General features: G+C 41.9%; 1 protein-coding gene across 2 annotated transcripts in view; it reads left to right on the forward strand.

Annotated features, from left to right (window-relative positions):
- LOC139578065 (anoctamin-5-like) overlaps positions 1 to 16,915 on the forward strand; it is a 66,897-nt gene extending 49,982 nt beyond the window's left edge. For both annotated transcript variants that reach the window (XM_071405244.1, XM_071405245.1), the window contains 8 exons: positions 65 to 240; positions 525 to 622; positions 897 to 1,027; positions 5,415 to 5,620; positions 7,246 to 7,448; positions 8,353 to 8,458; positions 11,708 to 11,827; positions 12,772 to 16,915. In XM_071405244.1, the coding sequence (XP_071261345.1) occupies positions 65 to 240; positions 525 to 622; positions 897 to 1,027; positions 5,415 to 5,620; positions 7,246 to 7,448; positions 8,353 to 8,458; positions 11,708 to 11,827; positions 12,772 to 12,879 (1,148 nt within the window). In that variant the 3' untranslated portion in view covers positions 12,880 to 16,915. The remainder of the gene's footprint in view (positions 1 to 64; positions 241 to 524; positions 623 to 896; positions 1,028 to 5,414; positions 5,621 to 7,245; positions 7,449 to 8,352; positions 8,459 to 11,707; positions 11,828 to 12,771) is intronic.
- The last annotated feature ends 2,988 nt before the right edge of the window (positions 16,916 to 19,903 follow it).

The following is a 19,903-nucleotide window of genomic DNA, read 5'->3' on the forward strand; positions in this document are numbered from 1 at the left end:
GACGGATCAATACCTTACTGTAGCCTCTCCTCGTTGTGAATGTTGTTGTTTTTTTCGCCCTCAGAGATTCCCAAGACGCACCTGGAGTACGAGAACAAGCTGACGGTCAAGATGTTTCTGTTCCAATTCGTCAACTACTATTCTTCCTGTTTCTACGTGGCCTTCTTCAAGGGGAAGTTCGTCGGCCGTCCCGGAGACTACATCTACATGTTCGGCTGGAGCAAGCTGAGGAACGAGGAGGTAGAGTACCTAGTGTCTACTAACGAGATTACAACCAACTGGTCTCTGTTACAACCAGTTTAAGACGTCCAATTCATAACGAGGTCAAAACGTCGTGGGTTTGGTTGTTATCGAGTCAGATATCCTGGTTACAACCAGATAGACTGATTTTTCTGGTTGCTAAAACAACGTTAGCAAAATGTCCTTATACAACCAGTACAACTTGACCATGCAACCAGTATTGCCCGCTGTGAGGAAGATGAGAAACCTGGACTTGACTTGACCACACGTCTGTCCTTCCCCAGTGTGACCCAGGTGGATGTCTCATTGAGCTGACCACTCAGCTGGTCATAGTGATGGCAGGCAAACAGGTGTGGGGTAACATCCAGGAAGCTCTGGTCCCGTAAGTATTCATTCTGACATTGTCACCATACCTAAGGTCTGTAAACATGTCGTCTTGGGGCCAATACCTAACTTAAGATGTCTTTTACTCTGACTTAACTTTGGACTTTAGGGTAAATCATGTATTGATGTTAATAATGAAAGATTTGCGCTAAAACTTGAGTCTCGCATGTAGATGTCAATTTTGGATTCTTCCCCTTTTTGGGGGGTTTTCTATACATTCTAGCCACAAATGTGAAGAGCAGTACCTCTGACCACTGTGTTGATACTTCTAGGTGGCTACTGAACTGGTGGGGGAGCCGTAAAGCCCGTAGTCACCCTGAGAGCCTGTACAGCCGCTGGGAGCAGGACCATGACCTGCAGAACTTTAGCCATCTGGGTCTTTTCTATGAGTACCTGGAGATGGGTGAGTACTGCAGCCAGGGACACACAGAACTATACACATACAGAGCATTCGGAAGGTATTCAGACCCCTTGACTTTTTCCACATTTTGTTACTTTACAGCCTTATTCTAAAATTGATCAAGTATTTTTTTTCTTCTCCTAAATCTACTCACATTACCCCATAACGACAAAGCGAAAAACGTATATTTAAAAAAAAATGTTAGCACATTTATAAAACAGAAAAAACAGAAATATCTTATTTACATAAGTATTCAGACCCTTTGCTATGAGACTCAAAATTGAGCTCAGGTGCATCCTGTTTCCATTGATCATCCTTGAGATGTTTCTACAACTTGATTGGAGTCCACCTGTGATAAATTCAATTGATTGGACATGATTTGGAAAGTCCCACACCTGTCTATATAAGGTCCCACAGCAGGTCAGAGCAAAAACCAAGGCATGAGGTCGAAGGACATCTCCGTAGAGCGCCGAGACAGGATTGTGTCAAGGCACAGATCTGGGCAAGGGTACCAAAACATTTCTGCAGCATTGAAGGTCCCCAAGAACACAGTGGCCTCCATTCTTAAATGGGAGAAGTTTGGAATCACCAAGACTCTTCCTAGAGCTGACCGCCCGGCCAAACTGAGCAATTGGTGGAGAAGGGCCTTGGTCAGGGAGGTGACAAAGAACCCAATGGTCACTCTGACAGAGCTCCAGAGTTCCTCTGTGGAGATGGGAGAACCCTCCAGAAGGACAACCATCTCTGTCAGAGGTTGTTGTCCTAGTACCACACGGCCAGGTCTCTGACCTGCTCCCTATAGGCTGTCTCATTATTATCAGTGATCAGGCCTACCACTGTTGTGTCATCAGCAAACTTAATGATGGTGTTGGAGTCGTGCCTTGCCGTGCAGTCATGAGTGAACAGGGAGTACAGGAGGGTACTGAGCACACACCCCTGAGGAGCCCCCGTGTTGAGGATCAGCGTGGCGGATGTGTTGTTACCCACCCTTACCACCTGGGGGCAGGCCGTCAGGAAGTCCAGGATCCAGTTGCAGAGGGAGGTGTTTAGTCCCAGGGTCCTTAGCTTAGTGATGAGGTTTGAGTGCACTATGGTGTTGAACGCTGAGCTGTAGTCAATGAATAGCATTCTCACATACATTACCATTCAAAGGTTTGGGGTTACTTATAAATGTCCTTGTTTTTGAAAGAAAAGCTACTTTTTTGTCCATTAAAATAACATCATATTGAACAAGAATAGACTGACGAGTTTCAAAAGAAACTGGTCATTTTGAGCCTGTAATCGAACCCACAAATGCTGATGCTCCAGATACTCAACTAGTCTAAAGAAGGATAGTTTTATTGCTTCTTTAATCAGAACAGTTTTCAGCTGTGCTAACATAATTACAAAAGGGTTTTCTAATGATCAATTAGCCTTTTAAAACGATAAACTTGGATTAGCTAACACAACGTGCCATTGGAACACAGGAGTGATGGTTGCTGATAATGGGCCTCTGTACGCCTATGTAGATATTCCATAAAAAAATCTGCCGTTTCCAGCTACAATAGTCATTTACAACATTAACAATGTCTACACTGTATTTCTGATCAATTTGCTGTTATTTTAATGGACCAAAAAGCTGATTTTCTTTTTAAAAAACAAGGAAACTTCTAAGTGACATCAAACTTTTGAACAGTGGTGTTGGTGTTTCTTCTGTCCAGGTGGGAAAGGGCAGTGTGGAGTGCAATAGAGATTGCATCATCTGTGGATCTGTTGGTGCGGTATGCAAATTGGAGTGGGTCTAGGGTTTCTGGGATAATGGTGTTGATGTGAGCCATGACGAGCCTTTCAAAGCATTTCATGGCTACAGAAGTGAGTGTTACGGGTCGGTAGTCATTTAGGCAGGTTACCTTCGTGTTCTTGGGCACGGGGACTATGGTGGTTTGCTTGAAACATGTTGGTATTACAGACTCAGTCAGGGAGAGCGTTTTCCTGTTTGCTTATGGCGGCATACAGCACATTTAGTGCGGTTTTAGTGCCAACCTCGGTCTGTGGTGGTATGTAGACGGCTATGAAAAATTCAGGTAGATAGTAGGTAGATAGTGTGGTCTACAGCTTATCATGAGATACTCTCCCTCGGCGAGCAAAACCTTGAGACTTTCTTAGATTTCGTGCACCAGCTGTTGTTTACAAATATGCATAGGCCTCCGCCCCGTGTCTTACCAGAGGTTGCTGATCTGTCCTGCCGATAATGTGTATAACCCTCCAGCTGTATGTTCTTAATGTCGTCGTTCAGCCACGACTCGGTGAAACATAAGATATTATAGTTTTTAATATCCCGTTGGTAGGATATATACGTGCTTTCAGTTCGTCCCATTTATTTTCCAGTGATTGAACGTTAGCTAGCAGGACGGAAGGCAAAGGCAGATTAGCCACACGTCTCCTGATCCTCACAAGGCATCCTGATCTCTTTCCGCGAAACCTACGTTTCCTTTACCAGCGAATCACGGGAATCTGGGCCTGATCGGGTGTCTGTAGTATATCCCTCGCGTCCGACTCATTGAAGAAGAACTCCTCATCCAATTTGAGGTGAGTAATCACAGTTCTGATGTCCAGAAGCTATTTTCGGTCATAAGAGACGGTAGCAGCAACATTATGTACAAAACAAGTTATGAACAACGCGAAAAAACAAACAAAATAACATGATTGGTTAAGAGCCGTTAAGACGTCAGCCGTCCCCTCCGGCCTCATCTCCAGTCCAAGCGTCACGTCTGGAGGAAAGCTGGTACAATCCCTACGGTGAAGCATGGTGGTGGCAGCAGCATCATGCTTTGGGGATGTTTTTCAGCTGCAGGGACTGGGAGACTAGTCAGGGTCGAAGGAAAGATGAATGGAGCAAAGTAGAGAGAGATCCTTGATGAAAACTTGCTCAGGACCTCAGACTTGGGTGAAGGTTAACCTTCCAACAGGACATCAACCTTAAGCACACAGCAAAGACAATGAGGAGGGGGAAAAAACGATTGAATCCATTTTAGAATAAGGCTGTAACGTAACAAAATGTGAAAAAAGTCAAGGGGTCTGAAATCTTTCCGAATGCACTGTAGGCGCTTTCTCAATTAGTCTTTCATTGATTCCTCGTATCTTCTCTCTTCACCTCCTTATTAAAATGTTTTGGAGGAGGAGATCCGAGGGAGGGACGTTGTATCTTCTCCCTTTGCATTTTGAAAAGTGTAGGGGGTGCAAGAAATCGAGGAAAGATTAATTGAGAAACAGCCACACCCTCTAAAGAAATGTAGAAACATTAATTGAGAAACAGCCTTACCCTCTAATAAAATATAGAAACATGAATTGAGAAACAGCCTTACCCTCTAATAAAATTGAGAAACATGAATTGAGAAACAGCCATACCCTCTAAAGAAATGTAGAAACATGAATTGAGAAACAGCCTTACCCTCTAATCAAATGTAGAAACATGAATTGAGAAACAGCCTTACCCTCTAATAAAATATAGAAACATGAATTGAGAAACAGCCTTACCCTCTAATAAAATGTAGAAACATGATTGAGAAACAGCCATACCCTCTAAAGAAATGTAGAAACATGAATTGAGAAACAGCCATACCATCTAAAGAAATGTAGAAACATGAATTGAGAAACAGCCATACCATCTAAAGAAATGTAGAAACATGAATTGAGAAACAGTCTTACCCTCCAATAAAATATAGAAACATGAATTGAGAAACAGCCTTACCCTCTAATAAAATATAGAAACATGAATTGAGAAACAGCCTTACCCTCTAATAAAATGTAGAAACATGATTGAGAAACAGCCATACCCTCTAAAGAAATGTAGAAACATGAATTGAGAAACAGCCATACCATCTAAAGAAATGTAGAAACATGAATTGAGAAACAGCCATACCATCTAAAGAAATGTAGAAACATGAATTGAGAAACAGTCTTACCCTCCAATAAAATATAGAAACATGAATTGAGAAACAGCCTTACCCTCTAATAAAATATAGAAACATGAATTGAGAAACAGCCATACCCTCTAAAGAAATGTAGAAACATGAATTGAGAAACAGCCTTACCCTCTAATAAAATATAGAAACATGAATTGAGAAACAGCCATACCCTCTAAAGAAATGTAGAAACATGAATTGAGAAACAGCCATACCCTCTAAAGAAATGTAGAACATGAATTGAGAAACTGCCATACCCTCTAAAGAAATGTAGAAACATGAATTGAGAAACAGCCTTACCCTCTAATAAAATGTAGAAACATGAATTGAGAAACAGCCATACCCTCTAAAGAAATGTAATACTCATTGCAAGATATCCTGCTCTCCTTCAGAGGACACCGTGTCCCTGTATCTCACCATCATATCTCCTCCCCTCTCCTACACAGTGATCCAGTTTGGTTTCATCACTCTGTTCGTGGCCTCCTTCCCTCTGGCCCCCCTGCTGGCGCTGTTGAACAACATTATAGAAGTTAGAGTGGATGCCTGGAAGTTCACCACCCAGTTCCGCCGGCCTGTGGCGGCCAAAGCCCACAGCATCGGAGCCTGGCAGGAAATACTGAACGGAGTTGCCGTTTTCTCAGTCGTCACCAACGTGAGTAGGGCTGTCCTAAAGTACAGTAGAGTACAGAAGAGTAGAGTACAGTAGAGTGTGGAGTAGAGTAAAATAGAGTGTGGAGTAGAGTACAGTAGAGTACAGTAGAGTAGAGTACAGTAGAGTAAAGTAGAGTGTATATAGAGTAGAGTGCAGTAGAGTACAGAAGAGTGTGGAGTAGAGTAAAATAGAGTGTGGAGTAGAGTACAGTAGAGTACAGAAGAGTGTGGAGTAGAGTAAAATAGAGTGTAGAGTATAGAGTAGAGTGCAGTGGAGTAGAGTAGAGTGTAGAGTACAGTACAGTAGAGAGTAGAGTACAGTAGAGTACAGTAGAGTAGAGTAGGTAGAGTACAGTAGAGTACAGTAGAGTAGAGTACAGTAGAGTACAGTAGGTAGAGTAGAGAGTAGAGTACCAGAGAGTAGAGTACAGAGTACAGTACAGTACAGTAGGTAGAGTACATTACAGTAGAGTGGAGAGTAGAGTACAGTAGAATAGTGTTGAATACAGTAGAGTAGAGTACAGTAGAGTGGAGAGTACAGTAGAGTAGAAAGTACAGTAGAGTAGAAAGTACAGTAGAGAGTAGAGTAGAAAGTAGAGTACAGTACAGTAGTGTAGAGTACAGTGGAGTACAATAGAGTAGAGTACAGTAGAGTACAGTAGAGTAAAGTAGAGTACAGTAGAGTACAGTACAGTAGTGTACAGTGGAGTGTAGAGTAGATTAAAACAGGTCCTGAACATAGGGGCCTGTCAAGAGAACCTCAAACGAAGTGTTTGTCCTCTCGGTGGTTACTAACGTTAGTATAGCAGTCCTGCTTCTGTAGACTACAGTAAAATCAAGTAGAAGCTGTAGTCTTGTTTGATATTTTCTTAACCTTTATTTAACTAGGCAAGTCAGTTAAGAACAAATTCTTATTTTCAATGACAGTCTACTGGGGAACAGTGGGTTAACTGCCTTGTTCAGGGGCAGAATGACAGATTTTTACCGTGTCAGCTCGGGGGATTTGATCTTGCAACCTTTCGGTTACTAGTCCAACGCTCTAACCACTAGGCTCCCTAACCACTAGGCTCCCTAACCGCTAGGCTACCTAACCGCTAGGCTCCCTAACCGCTAGGCTCCCTAACCACTAGGCTACCTAACCACTAGGCTACCTAACCACTAGGCTTCCTAACCACTAGGCTACCTAACCACTAGGTTACCTAACCACTAGGCTACCTAACCACTAGGCTTCCTAACCACTAGGCTACCTAACCACTAGGCTACCTAACCACTAGGCTTCCTAACCACTAGGCTTCCTAACCACTAGGCTACCTGCCGCTCTAACCACTAGGCTACCTAACCACTAGGCTACCTGCCGCTCTAACCACTAGGCTACCTAACCACTAGGCTACCTAACCACTAGGCTTCCTAACCACTAGGCTTCCTAACCACTAGGCTACCTGCCGCTCTAACCACTAGGCTACCTGCCGCTCTAACCACTAGGCTACCTAACCACTAGGCTACCTGCCGCCCCATCGACCTATGGGACTCTGCTTATATTCAGTGTTTATAATCCATCTATAAAGTAATATTTTAATTTTTTGTAACGTTATTTTAATATCTAAACCCGCTTTTTCTACCCCTCAGGCTTTCATCGTAGCCTTCACATCAGACATGATTCCCCGGCTGGTGTACATGTATGCTTACAGCCCTGGCAACGATCTCTCAATGAAGGGCTACATCAACAATAGCCTGTCCGTGTTCAACATCTCTGGGTTCTCTGAGGAGAACCGGCCTGATGACGGAGAGAGCCCTGAATGGTTCAACAGCTCTGTCATCACCACCTGCAGGTAGGTGTAGGTGTAGGTAGGTGTGTGTGTGTGTGTGTGTGTGTGTGTGTGTGTGTGTGTGTGTGTGTGTGTGTGTGTGTGTGTGTGTGTGTGTGTGTGTGTGTGTGTGTGTGTGTGTGTGTGTGTGTGTGTGGTAGTAATAGTAGTAGTAATAGTCGTAATAGTAGTAGTAGTGGTAGTAGTAGTAGTAGCAGTAGTAGTAGTAGTAGTAGTAGTAGCAGAATTAGTAGCAGAAGTAGTAGTAGTAGTAGTAGTAGTAGTAGTAGTAGTAGTGGTAGTAGTAGCAGTAGTAGTAGTAGTAGTAGTAGTCATAGCAGTAATAGTAGTAGTATCAGTAGTGGTAGTAGTAGTAATAGCAGTAATAGTAGTAGTAGTGGTAGTAGTAGTAATAGCAGTAATAGTAGTAGTAGTAGTAGTAGTAGTGGTAGTAGTAGTCGTAGCAGTAATAGTAGTAGTAGTAGCAGTAGTAGTGGTAGTAGTAGTAATAGCAGTAATAGTAGTAGTAGTGGTAGTAGTAGTAATAGCAGTAATAGTAGTAGTAGTAGTAGTAGTAGTGGTAGTAGTAGTAATAGCAGTAATAGTAGCAGTAGTAGTAGCAGTAGTAGTGGTAGTAGTAGTAATAGCAGTAATAGTAGTAGTAGTAGTAGTGGTAGTAGTAGTAATAGCAGTAATAGTAGTAGTAGTGGTAGTAGTAGTAATAGCAGTAATAGTAGTAGTAGTGGTAGTAGTAGTAATAGCAGTAATAGTAGTAGTAGTAGTAGTAGTAGTGGTGGATTGGGGGAGGGGGGAGACTATCTTTAATGTGTATGTATTTTCTGTGTAGGTACCGTAACTACCGCTAACCACCGGCCCATGAGAAGCGGTATGCGTGTGTTTATAACAACTCCTGTCTCCTGTCCTCTAGGTACCGTGACTACCGCTACCCACCAGGCCATGAGAAGCAGTACACTCACACCATGCAGTTCTGGCACATCCTGGCTGCCAAGCTGGCCTTCATCATTATCATGGAGGTAGGACGGACTCCTCTAGCTACCCTACTGGAACCAGCCATAGAAACAGAACCTATGGAACGGACGTGGAACCTCTAACCCGGGCAATTTGACTGTTAAACTCATGAGTACCGTACTTGAATGGGGAGGCCCAATCTATAATAGATTATATATATATATATTTATTTTTTCGTGATTACGATCTTGTCTCATCGCTGCAACTCCCCAACGTGCTCGGGAGAGACATGACCCGGAGTGCTTAACCCGGAAGCCAGCCGCACCAATGAGGAAACACCGTTCAACTGACGATTGAAGTCAGCCTACAGGCGCCCGGCCCGCCACAAGGCGGCGCTAGAGCGCGATGAGCCAAGTAAAGTCCCCCCCGGCCAAACCCTCCCCTAATCCGGATGACGCTGGGCCAATTGTGTGCCCTCCCTATGGGACTTCCCAGTCACGGCCGGTTGTGACACAGCCTGGGATCGAACCACAGGCTGTTGTGACGCCGCAATACTGCGGATGCAGTGCCTTAGACCACTGCGTCACTCGGGAGAACCACCGGTCATTAAAACCAGCTCTGCTCATACTTTTCACTTAGTAGTCAGTCACTAAATAGGAATGCTTAGATTCCTTCTGTGGTCTCCAGTATCTGTCCCCAAACATGACCAGCTGTCTACAGTATCTGTCCCCAAATCATGACCAGCGGTCTGCAGAATCTGTCCCCAAATCATGACCAGCTGTCTACAGTATCTGTCCCCAAATCATGACCAGCTGTCTACAGTATCTGTCCCCAAATCATGACCAGCTGTCTGCAGTATCTGTCCCCAAATCATGACCAGCTGTCTACAGTATCTGTCCCAAATCATGACCAGCTGTCTACAGTATCTGTCCCCAAATCATGACCAGCTGTCTACAGTATCTGTCCCAAATCATGACCAGCTGTCTGCAGTATCTGTCCCCAAATCATGACCAGCTGTCTACAGTATCTGTCCCCAAATCATGACCAGCTGTCTGCAGTATCTGTCCCCAAATCATGACCAGCTGTCTGCAGTATCTGTCCCCAAATCATGACCAGCTGTCTACAGTATCTGTCCCCAAATCATGACCAGCTGTCTGCAGTATCTGTCCCAAATCATGACCAGCTGTCTACAGTATCTGTCCCCAAATCATGACCAGCTGTCTACAGTATCTGTCCCCAAATCATGAGCAGCTGTCTACAGTATCTGTCCCCAAACATGACCAGCTGTCTGTGTTTCATCAGTGCTTCTATAATTACATCTGTGAATAGAAAACAGATCTTTCTTTTTACTTAGTAGTCAGTCACTAAATAAGAACAGTTCAAATTCCCCACAGCATTTAAATCCATAAAGATTCCACATATATCTATCACCCTCAAAAAGCAATATTCTAGGTGCATAGGTTACGTTTGGTTTGCTACTGTATTTCCAGTGTTACTGTATTTCCAGTGTGAGGTCAGAGGTTACGTTTGGGTCGTTACTGTATTTCCATTACGAGTTAGAGGTTACGTTTGGTTTGCTACTGTATTTACAGTGTGAGTCAGAGGTTACGTTTGGGATGTTACTGTATTTCCAGTGTGTGCCAGAGGTTACGTTTGGGATGTTACTGTATTTCCAGTGTGAGGTCAGAGGTTACGTTTGGTTTGCTACTGTATTTCCAGTGTGAGGTCAGAGGTTACGTTTGGTTTGCTACTGTATTTCCAGTGTGAGGTCAGTGGTTACGTTTGGGTTGTTACTGTATTTCCAGTGTGAGGTCAGAGGTTACGTTTGGGTTGTTACTGTATTTACAGTGTGAGTCAGAGGTTACGTTTGGGTTGTTACTGTATTTCCAGTGTGAGGTCAGAGGTTACGTTTGGTTTGCTACTGTATTTCCAGTGTGAGGTCAGAGGTTACGTTTGGGTTGTTACTGTATTTCCAGTGTGTGCCAGAGGTTACGTTTGGGTTGTTACTGTATTTCCAGTGCGAGGTCAGAGGTTACGTTTGGTTTGCTACTGTATTTCCAGTGTGAGGTCAGAGGTTACGTTTGGGTTGTTACTGTATTTCCAGTGTGAGTCAGAGGTTACGTTTGGGTTGTTACTGTATTTCCAGTGTGAGTCAGAGGTTACGTTTGGTTTGCTACTGTATTTCCAGTGTTACTGTATTTCCAGTGTGAGGTCAGAGGTTACGTTTGGGTTGTTACTGTATTTCCATTACGAGTTAGAGGTTACGTTTGGTTTGCTACTGTATTTACAGTGTGAGTCAGAGGTTACGTTTGGGATGTTACTGTATTTCCAGTGTGTGCCAGAGGTTACGTTTGGGATGTTACTGTATTTCCAGTGTGAGGTCAGAGGTTACGTTTGGTTTGCTACTGTATTTCCAGTGTGAGGTCAGAGGTTACGTTTGGTTTGCTACTGTATTTCCAGTGTGAGGTCAGAGGTTACGTTTGGGTTGTTACTGTATTTCCAGTGTGAGGTCAGAGGTTACGTTTGGGTTGTTACTGTATTTACAGTGTGAGATCAGAGGTTACGTTTGGTTTGCTACTGTATTTTGCAGTGTGAGGTCAGAGGTTACGTTTGGGTTGTTACTGTATTTACAGTGTGAGCCAGAGATTACGTTTGGGTTGTTACTGTATTTCCAGTGTGAGTCAGAGGTTACGTTTGGGTTGTTACTGTATTTCCAGTGTGAGGTCAGAGGTTACGTTTGGTTTGCTACTGTATTTCCAGTGTGAGGTCAGAGGTTACGTTTGGGTTGTTACTGTATTTCCAGTGTGTGCCAGAGGTTACGTTTGGGTTGTTACTGTATTTCCAGTGCGAGGTCAGAGGTTACGTTTGGTTTGCTACTGTATTTCCAGTGTGAGGTCAGAGGTTACGTTTGGGTTGTTACTGTATTTCCAGTGTGAGTCAGAGGTTACGTTTGGGTTGTTACTGTATTTCCAGTGTGAGGTCAGAGGTTACGTTTGGGTTGTTACTGTATTTCCAGTGTGAGGTCAGAGGTTACGTTTGGTTTGCTACTGTATTTCCAGTGTGAGTCAGAGGTTACGTTTGGGTTGCTACTGTATTTCCAGTGTGAGGTCAGAGGTTACGTTTGGGTTGTTACTGTATTTCCAGTGTGAGGTCAGAGGTTACGTTTGGGTTGTTACTGTATTTCCAGTGTGAGGTCAGAGGTTACGTTTGGGTTGTTACTGTATTTCCAGTGCGAGGTCAGAGGTTACGTTTGGGTTCCATCTCTTCACTTCCTAGTTATTTGATTGGTTGATTGGTGTTCTCTCGTCTCTCAGCACGTGGTGTTCATGGTGAAGTTCTTTGTGGCGTGGATGATTCCTGACGTTCCCGCGGAGGTGAAGGCCAGGGTCAAACGGGAACGTTTCCTCATCCAGGAGTACCTCCATAACTACGAGGTATTTATCCTCATGAAACATTCAACATGCACTTAATAACACACTTATTTATTTATTTTAATTTAACCAGGTAGACGATATAATACAAACACACATCATTCAAAACACATCATTCAAAACACATCATTCAAAACACATCATTCAAAACACATCATTCAAAACATTCAAAACACATCATTCAAAATACATCATTCAAAACATTCAAAACACATCATTCAAAACACATCATTCAAAATAGATCATTTAAAATAGATCATTTAAAACACATAATTACAAACACATCATTCAAACACATCATTCAAAATACATCATTCAAAACACATAATTCAAAACATAATTCAAAACACATCATTCAAAATACATCATTTAAAACACATAATTACAAACACATCATTCAAACACATCATTCAAAACACATCATTTAAAACACATCATTTAAAAGGGATTAATTAATCCTGTCACGATCGTGTGGAGGAGAGACGGACCAAAACGCAGCATGAGGAAAATAAGCCATCTTCTTTTAATTAAACGAACGAAGATGAACATGAAACGAAAACACTATTACAAACAAACAAAACAACAAATGATCGTGAAGCTAAATAACGCAAGTGCCCAGACAAGCAACAAACGTTAAACAAGACAACTACCCACAAAAGCCTACTGCCTATGGCTACCTTAAATATGGCTCCCAATCAGAGACAAATGAATGACAGCTGTCTCTGATTGAGACCCAATCTAGGCAGCCATAGACATAACTAGACAACCTAACAATACTCTATCCCATACACATACAACACCCATAGACTAACCAAAACACACACAACATACAATGCCCACCCCAACTCACGCCCTGACCAACTAAACATAATCAAAATAACATAAAAATAGGTCAGGAACGTGACAAATCCTGTGTTTTTCTGGGTCTTTGTTTCTTTTTACCTCAGGTGGAGAATCTGAAGATCCAGCTAAGCCACAGGAACGATGACTGCTCCTCCAACCCCGTGGACTATCCCGACATACGCCGGCGCGAAGTGTTGTCCGAGTGTCTCTAGCACCCGTCCTCGCCCTCCGCCCACTCATTTGATTTTGGCTCGTGTTCATTAGGGCACACGACGGAAAACTTTTTAAAACGTTTTTCAACAGGAAATTTAAATTAGCGTTTTGTTATTGGACAAGTCCGAGATAGGACAATTCCCAGTTTTGTTCCGTTTGGTGCCTAATGAACAAGACCCCGTTCAGATTGGGCTGGGGCCTGGGCTGGTCTTAAGGAGATTCTCTATAAACTACCCTGAACGGTGGGAGATCTGTGCGGGCTCTGTCTGCTGGTGGAGTGTAGAGGGAAATCCTCACAGAAATAGCGCTTTGAGTACCTCAGTTGGTAGAAAGGGCACTATATAAATCACATTCATTATCATCATCATCATTAAATACAAGACGATACTACATTTAGTGTGACATGTTTAAAGCAGTGCCAGATCTGCCCATGTGTGGTCTATGGATTTCAGAACTCATCTTCAATCAACCACCATTCATTTCCATTCACACTAACATACTAAGGCTGTGTTTACACAGGCAGCTCAATTCTGATCTTATTTTTTTTTTTACACTAATTGGTGTTTTGACCAATCACATCAGGTCTTTTCACATAAGATTTTTTTTCAGAGCTGATCTAATTGGTCAAAAGACCAATTAGTGGGGGGAGAAAACATCAGAATTGTGTTGCCTGTGTAAATGCAGCCTACTAGATGCAGACTACAGCAATAGAGTCCTGACTGACAATATGGGGGAAGCGGGGAGCTGGGAAACATGGCTGCTTGCATGGCTGTACCTGTAATACTCTTGATTTTAAATCACCGGTGTTGGGGTGGTAAAGCATTACAAAATAAGGCGTTAGAGTACTCAGAATACTTTTTTTGTGGTAACGAGTAAACTAACGCGTTCGTTTTTAAATGTAAGTAGTCCGTTACTTAGTTACTTTTTCAAATAAGTAATTTTACAATATTATTTCTAATTTTCTTTGTTAGCTGGTAGTTAGCTAGCGAGATGGCAAAGACAACAGCCTTTATTGTGGAAGTATTTACATTAGTTTGAACTGGTAGAAGAAAATGACAGACGTTACCCCTTGACTCTTGACTGAAGGCGCTTGCAGGATTCACACGCCTCCAGGATTTTTCTCATTTATTGTCTTGTAATAAAACAAACCGCGTAGCGAGGTTATCAAGTTAGGCTCAGTCATAAGAGTGGACATTTATCCTGCTCCGTCTTCACCATTAATTATACAGGAAAGGGCACTACAATTGCACAATGTAATTGTATAGTTTCATAAAATCAAGTTGGTATCTGTGTGTAATAACAGATTGGTAGCCTGATGTCGTTGAATTTGAGCTGACCTTTTACTGAGCCCAGTTGGTTTTATATAGGTATTTGTAAATGAGATATTGCGTCTTGTCAATATTACTTGAGTTAGGCTACGGACATTAGGCTATGCAAGTCATTCAAAGGTAGTGTGCGCCCTCTACTGGGCATAAGAAGGAATGACCAACACGTACTCGTTCTCTTCAGAGGGTTGTTTTTGGAAACGCAAAAGTTACTTTCCGTTCTTTTAATGCAAGTAACGTTATAACGTAACTCATTTCTTTTAAAAGTAACATTCCCTGTAAATCGTTATGTCCATTTCATATTCATATCTCCTCTCCCTTATAAATGCAATCTCTATTAAATTATTGTACTCTGAAGAAGTGATGAGACTTTGCTGGTCATTCACGATCACAATGCTGTACAAACACTGTGTTAAGGCCAGGCAGCTTTAGCTAGCTCTCAGCCTATCACACCAATGCAATCACTGTGTTCATTTTGATACTATAAGCAACCAAAGACAAAATGCCTTAATATTTGTACAAATTCATTGTTAAATGAGTAAAGAGGCTACCGTTTGTTATATTTTGAAGTAATATCAGTTGAACGTTTCAACGTATTTACTAATTTTCTGCAACTAGCCAACTTAGCTTCTGTCCAAGGCCAAGTATCAGACGATATGTGAAAAGTATTACTTTATTCACATATTCGTCTGATACTTGGCCTCAGCAATCATCTCCTTATTTCAGAAGTCAGGATTTGGGCAGGAGAGGAGAGTGGGCAGTAGCAGCTGGTGTTTACTGTTGACTGTGTGTGTTCTGTTCTTTAAAGATGAGTGAGAGAGAGAGAGAGAGATGAAAGAGAGGAGATCAATCCCTTTTTAATGTGCCTCTGTTTACCCCATCATTAGCACTAATGACAGCTTCGCTTGTCCTCACCTACTGGGGCTAGTCATGTCCCTCATACCGCCATACCTCACTCACTCACTCCTCTCTCTCTCTCTCTCTCTCTCTCTCTCTCTCTCTCTCTCTCTCTCTCTCTCTCTCTCTCCTTCCATCCGAAACACATTGCTCTCTCGCTCTCTCTGTCTGTCTCTCTCTCTCTCTCCATCCACAACACATCGCTCTCTCTCTCTCTCTCTCTCTCTCTCTCTCTCTCTCTCTCTCTCTCTGTCTGTCTGTCTGTCTGTCTGTCTGTCTGTCTGTCTGTCTGTCTGTCTGTCTGTCTGTCTGTCTGTCTGTCTCTGTCTGTCTCTGTCTGTCTCTCTCTCTGTCTCTCTCTGTCTCTCTCTCTCTCTGTGTCTCTCTGTCTGTCTCTCTCTCTCTCTCTCCTTCCACAACACATCACTCTCTCTCTCTCGCTCTCTCTGTCTGTCTCTCTCTCTCCATCCACAACACATCGCTCTCTCTCTCTCTCTCTCTCTCTCTCTCTCTCTCTCTCTCTCTCTCTCTCTCTCTCTCTCTCTCTCTCTCTCTCTCTCTCTCTCTCTCTCTCTCTCTCTCTCTCTCTCTCTCTCTCTCTCTCTCTCTCTCTCTCTCTCTCTCTCTCTCTCTCTCTCTCTCTCTCCATCCATCCATCCATCCATCCATCCATCCAAAACACAGCATTTAGCCTTTCATCATGACTGGTTAGATTTTCTGGTTCTATGTTCGTGATGAAAAAAGAAAGATAAACATTATTTTATAGTTTTTTTTGCACAAAGCACTTATAAATGACACTAGCTGATTGCTGATCTGTTTCTGCTGTGTGACACGAATGGAGTTGACGAGACAGTACAAACAGATTATTCCCGGTGAACGCTGCATACTGTATGTCGGCTCAAATTACTTTCGCGTTTCAATTGCACTATTATACCACAGATCTTCAGTGCTACAGATTGAATCGAGCCCTTTAATGTTGATCCACAAGGAACAACCTATTGTACTGTAGACGTTGAAGAGTTATAAAGAAATATATTTCAAACGGATCCCACCTTTTTAAATCACACATAATTATATATGTTTGGACTTGAATCTAGAGTCAAAAAAGAAGGAGAATAAGAAAACCGGTTGAAGCATGTACAGTGAGTTAATTGTGAAATGTATAAGCGTTCGTCTTTTAGTATTTTTGGGGGGTTTATTGAATGAAGGATATGTTTCTGAAGGTATTAATGTACTACCTATGTAAGAATATCAACTTTAGAAGTAATTGTTTTTCTTTATGATAGCTGGCTATACCTCAATCTCAGGCTGAACATCCTAATATAGAATGTTTGGTATGAAAAATAAACCCAAATGTGTTTACAATATCAAGTGACATGTAAACACCAGTGGCCTACATTCGACTGTTCAAATGTGCTTTCCAATGCTGTGGGCTCTTATGAAACTAATGCTTGTTCGTGCCACCAAATATCACCACTCTATAGACTTGCTTTTGTATCCTAAAAGTATCTCTTTGTTAATTTCTACTGTTAGCTACTGTTATTTTTTCCCTCGTGAATATCTGTTTTCATCCTTTTATGGATGTTTTATTGGTAATTTATTTTATTACATAAATCTGTATTAAAAAATAAAAAAAATAAAAAAACATATTGATGTTGGATCTTGATTTAGAAAAATATGGTGTTTTTAATATGTTTGGCTCTTTCTATAATTTTATTGTGATACACTGCCCATGTATGCTCGATAGTTTTCACTGTTGGACTGTATTATGCCTCAATTGTAAAGTGAATAAATTGACAAACAATTACCAATAGATTTGAGTCTTAGAATCATTGTGCAGAAAATGCCTTAAAACCTCTTAAGGATCCTCCCCTTTTAAAAAAGTTTTTTTTGCCTAAAATGACATACCCAAATCTAACTGCCTGTAGCTCAGGACCTGAAGCAAGGATATGCATATTCTTGGTACCATTTGAAAGGAAACACTTTGAAGGTTGTGGAAATGTGAAAGGAATGTAGGAGAATATAACACATTAGATCTGGTAAAAGTTAATACAAAGAAAAAACCAACCGTTCTTTTGTGTTTTTTTGTACCATCTTTGAAATGCAAGAGAAAGGCCATAATGTATTATTCCAGCCCAGTTGCAATTTAGATTTTGGCCACTATATGTCAGCAGTGTACGTGCAAAGTTTTAGACTGATCCAATGAACCATTGCATTTCTGTTCAAACTTTTGTGTCAAGACTGCCCAAATGTGCCAAATTTGTTTATTAATAACTTTTCATGTTCAAAATTGTGCACTCTCCTCAAACAATAGCATTGTATTCTTTCACTGTAATAGCTACTGTTATTTGGACAGTGCAGTTAGATTAACAAGAATTTAAGCTTTCTGCCAATATCAGATATGTCTATGTCCTGGGAAATTTTCTTGTTACTTACAACCTCATGCTAATCGCGTTAGCCTAGTAATACTGTAGCATTTACTGTGGTGTTTTTGCGGACTGTAATATACTCTAGTAATTACTGTAGTGTTTTTGCATACTGTAATATACTCTCGTAATTACTGTAGTGTTTTTGGGGACATTACTGTAGTATTTAGTGTTTTTGATTTATTATCTTTGACATAGAAGTGGAGGCTTTCTCCTTCAGGAAACATACTGGAGAAATACTAAATGACCAAATGTTCCATAACCTGTAGGTTTGTAGGTCTAGGTTCTGACAGGAGAGTTCAGAGCTTCTGATCTTGTCTATGCCCATAGGCAACACAATATATGGTCTGTACTTGGCATGTAGGATTCTCAATTATGTGTGGCACACATTTGGAATATGAGAGAAGGGAACGGGCATGGTATATGCAAATTAAATACTGTAGTATTAATTCAAGTTCTTTTTATGTAGTGTTTTTTTGCGGACATTTCTACCGTGTTTTTGTGTGGATAATACTGTAGTATAGATTGAGGGATACTACAGTGAGTAGTATAGTATACTACAGTTTATTACAGAATTCTATAGTAAGTACTGTAGTATTCTATAGTAAGTACTGTAGTATTCTATAGTAAGTACTGTAGTATTCTATAGTAAACTGTAGTATTTGTTTTATTTCGGTCTGTATATGTTGTTAGAGAATGCTGAGGAGAGCCTTCCCTTCTCTTCTCTGTTACTCCTCCTACACCGGCTTCAGCTTCCCTCAAACCTCCATCTGTTACTGCTGTGTCCGCAAGTGCTTATTCATTAAAAAGGGATTGTACAACTTGATGTTAGGTGGTTTTATGGGGTTCAGGAGAAACTGTATATGTCACTTAGTCAATGCGTACAGGTGGTCCTAGGTATTGAAACCATTTTCCTGGCGTTGCTAAGCTCCACGCTCAACCAACTGAGCTCCAGAGGACCGTTTGTAATCCACGATTCAGTGATTCTAATACTATCACTTTTAATGATTGTTAGCTAGTGGTGGCTAAAGTTAGCTGATGTTTGTGGTGACTGTTTAACCCGAACCATGGATTGCAGTTTTTCCTGACCCATAAGACTACTTTCAAGGTGACGAATCCTGAAGTTGTACAATCAAGTTGTAAAATCCTGAACTTCCCCTTTTAAATTATTGGAAGAATAGAGTGTGCGACTGACTAAATGTATTTATTTTTACAGAAGTTTACTATTCCGTCAAACAATACCTCTCCAAAATGTTGCTACTGGATGTGCGACAACTCATGCTTTTTATTGGTGTGTCCGCCGCCGCCGCCGAGTCAGAGAGCTCCACCTCCGCAGCCGCCGCCCGCAGAAACACCTCCACCACAGCAGGGGGCGACGTCTCCGTCTGACCCTTGTCTTAACAATCATGCTCATAATCTTCGCCCTGTTCTACCTGTCATAGCACATGACCAGGAACGCAGCCGTCGTGATGCGAATGGTGTACCCAGGCCGTCCGCGTCCTAGCAGCCCGTAGACCTGGCATTCTCCCTGGAGATCTGTCTATGTAGCCCGAACACCTGCGTCAACATGCCCGTTTAGCTGCTTCTAACAGTTTAGAAAAGAGTTCCAGGCAGCACTCAAGGGGGGTGAGTCGTGTGACGTCAGTAACAGGGATGTTTGAGAGGGAAAGGAACCAGAGGACCATTGGGCAGGGCCAGGGCTTGACTGCTGTCACACCACAGTGAATGTTGACGGAAGAGAACATGGTAAATTACCATCCAACTGTTTAAAAAAATACATCCTCTCCAAAATGGCCTCCCTTGATTGCAAAAATACTTGGCAGGTGGGTGTGTTCTAGGTTGTCTTTATTGCAGCTGGACTGCACAGACTATCAGATCTCTGTCACAATGCCTGGAGAAGTCTTTCTAGAGATGAACAGCGTGACTGCAATAAAGACAACCTGGAGCGAGACCATGTCGGTCCTCTAGTTGTCTTTCTCCTCAGCTCATAGGACTAGGCCATAAGCTCCCTCTGCTTTTCAGGACCCTCAGTGTAGTTGAATACAAGCAGTATATTTGTGTAAACTTTGTTTCTGATGTACATATTTTTCAATACATTTTCACTACAGTTGTCTGGCTTTGATCTGTACTCACATATTTGTATAATATGTACAGTACCAGTCAAAAGTTTGGACACACCTACTCATTCCAGAATAATAGTAGTGAAGACATCAGAACTCTGAAATAACACATATGGAATCATGTAGTAACCAAAAAAAGGGTTAAACAAATCAAAATAGATTTTATATTTGAGATTCTTCAAAGTATCCACCTTTTGCCTTGATGAAAGCTTTGCACACTCTTGGCATTCTATCAACCAGCTTCATGAGGGCGTC

The sequence above is a fragment of the Salvelinus alpinus genome, chromosome 6 (assembly GCF_045679555.1).
Source record: "Salvelinus alpinus chromosome 6, SLU_Salpinus.1, whole genome shotgun sequence".
Lineage (NCBI taxonomy): Eukaryota > Metazoa > Chordata > Actinopteri > Salmoniformes > Salmonidae > Salvelinus > Salvelinus alpinus.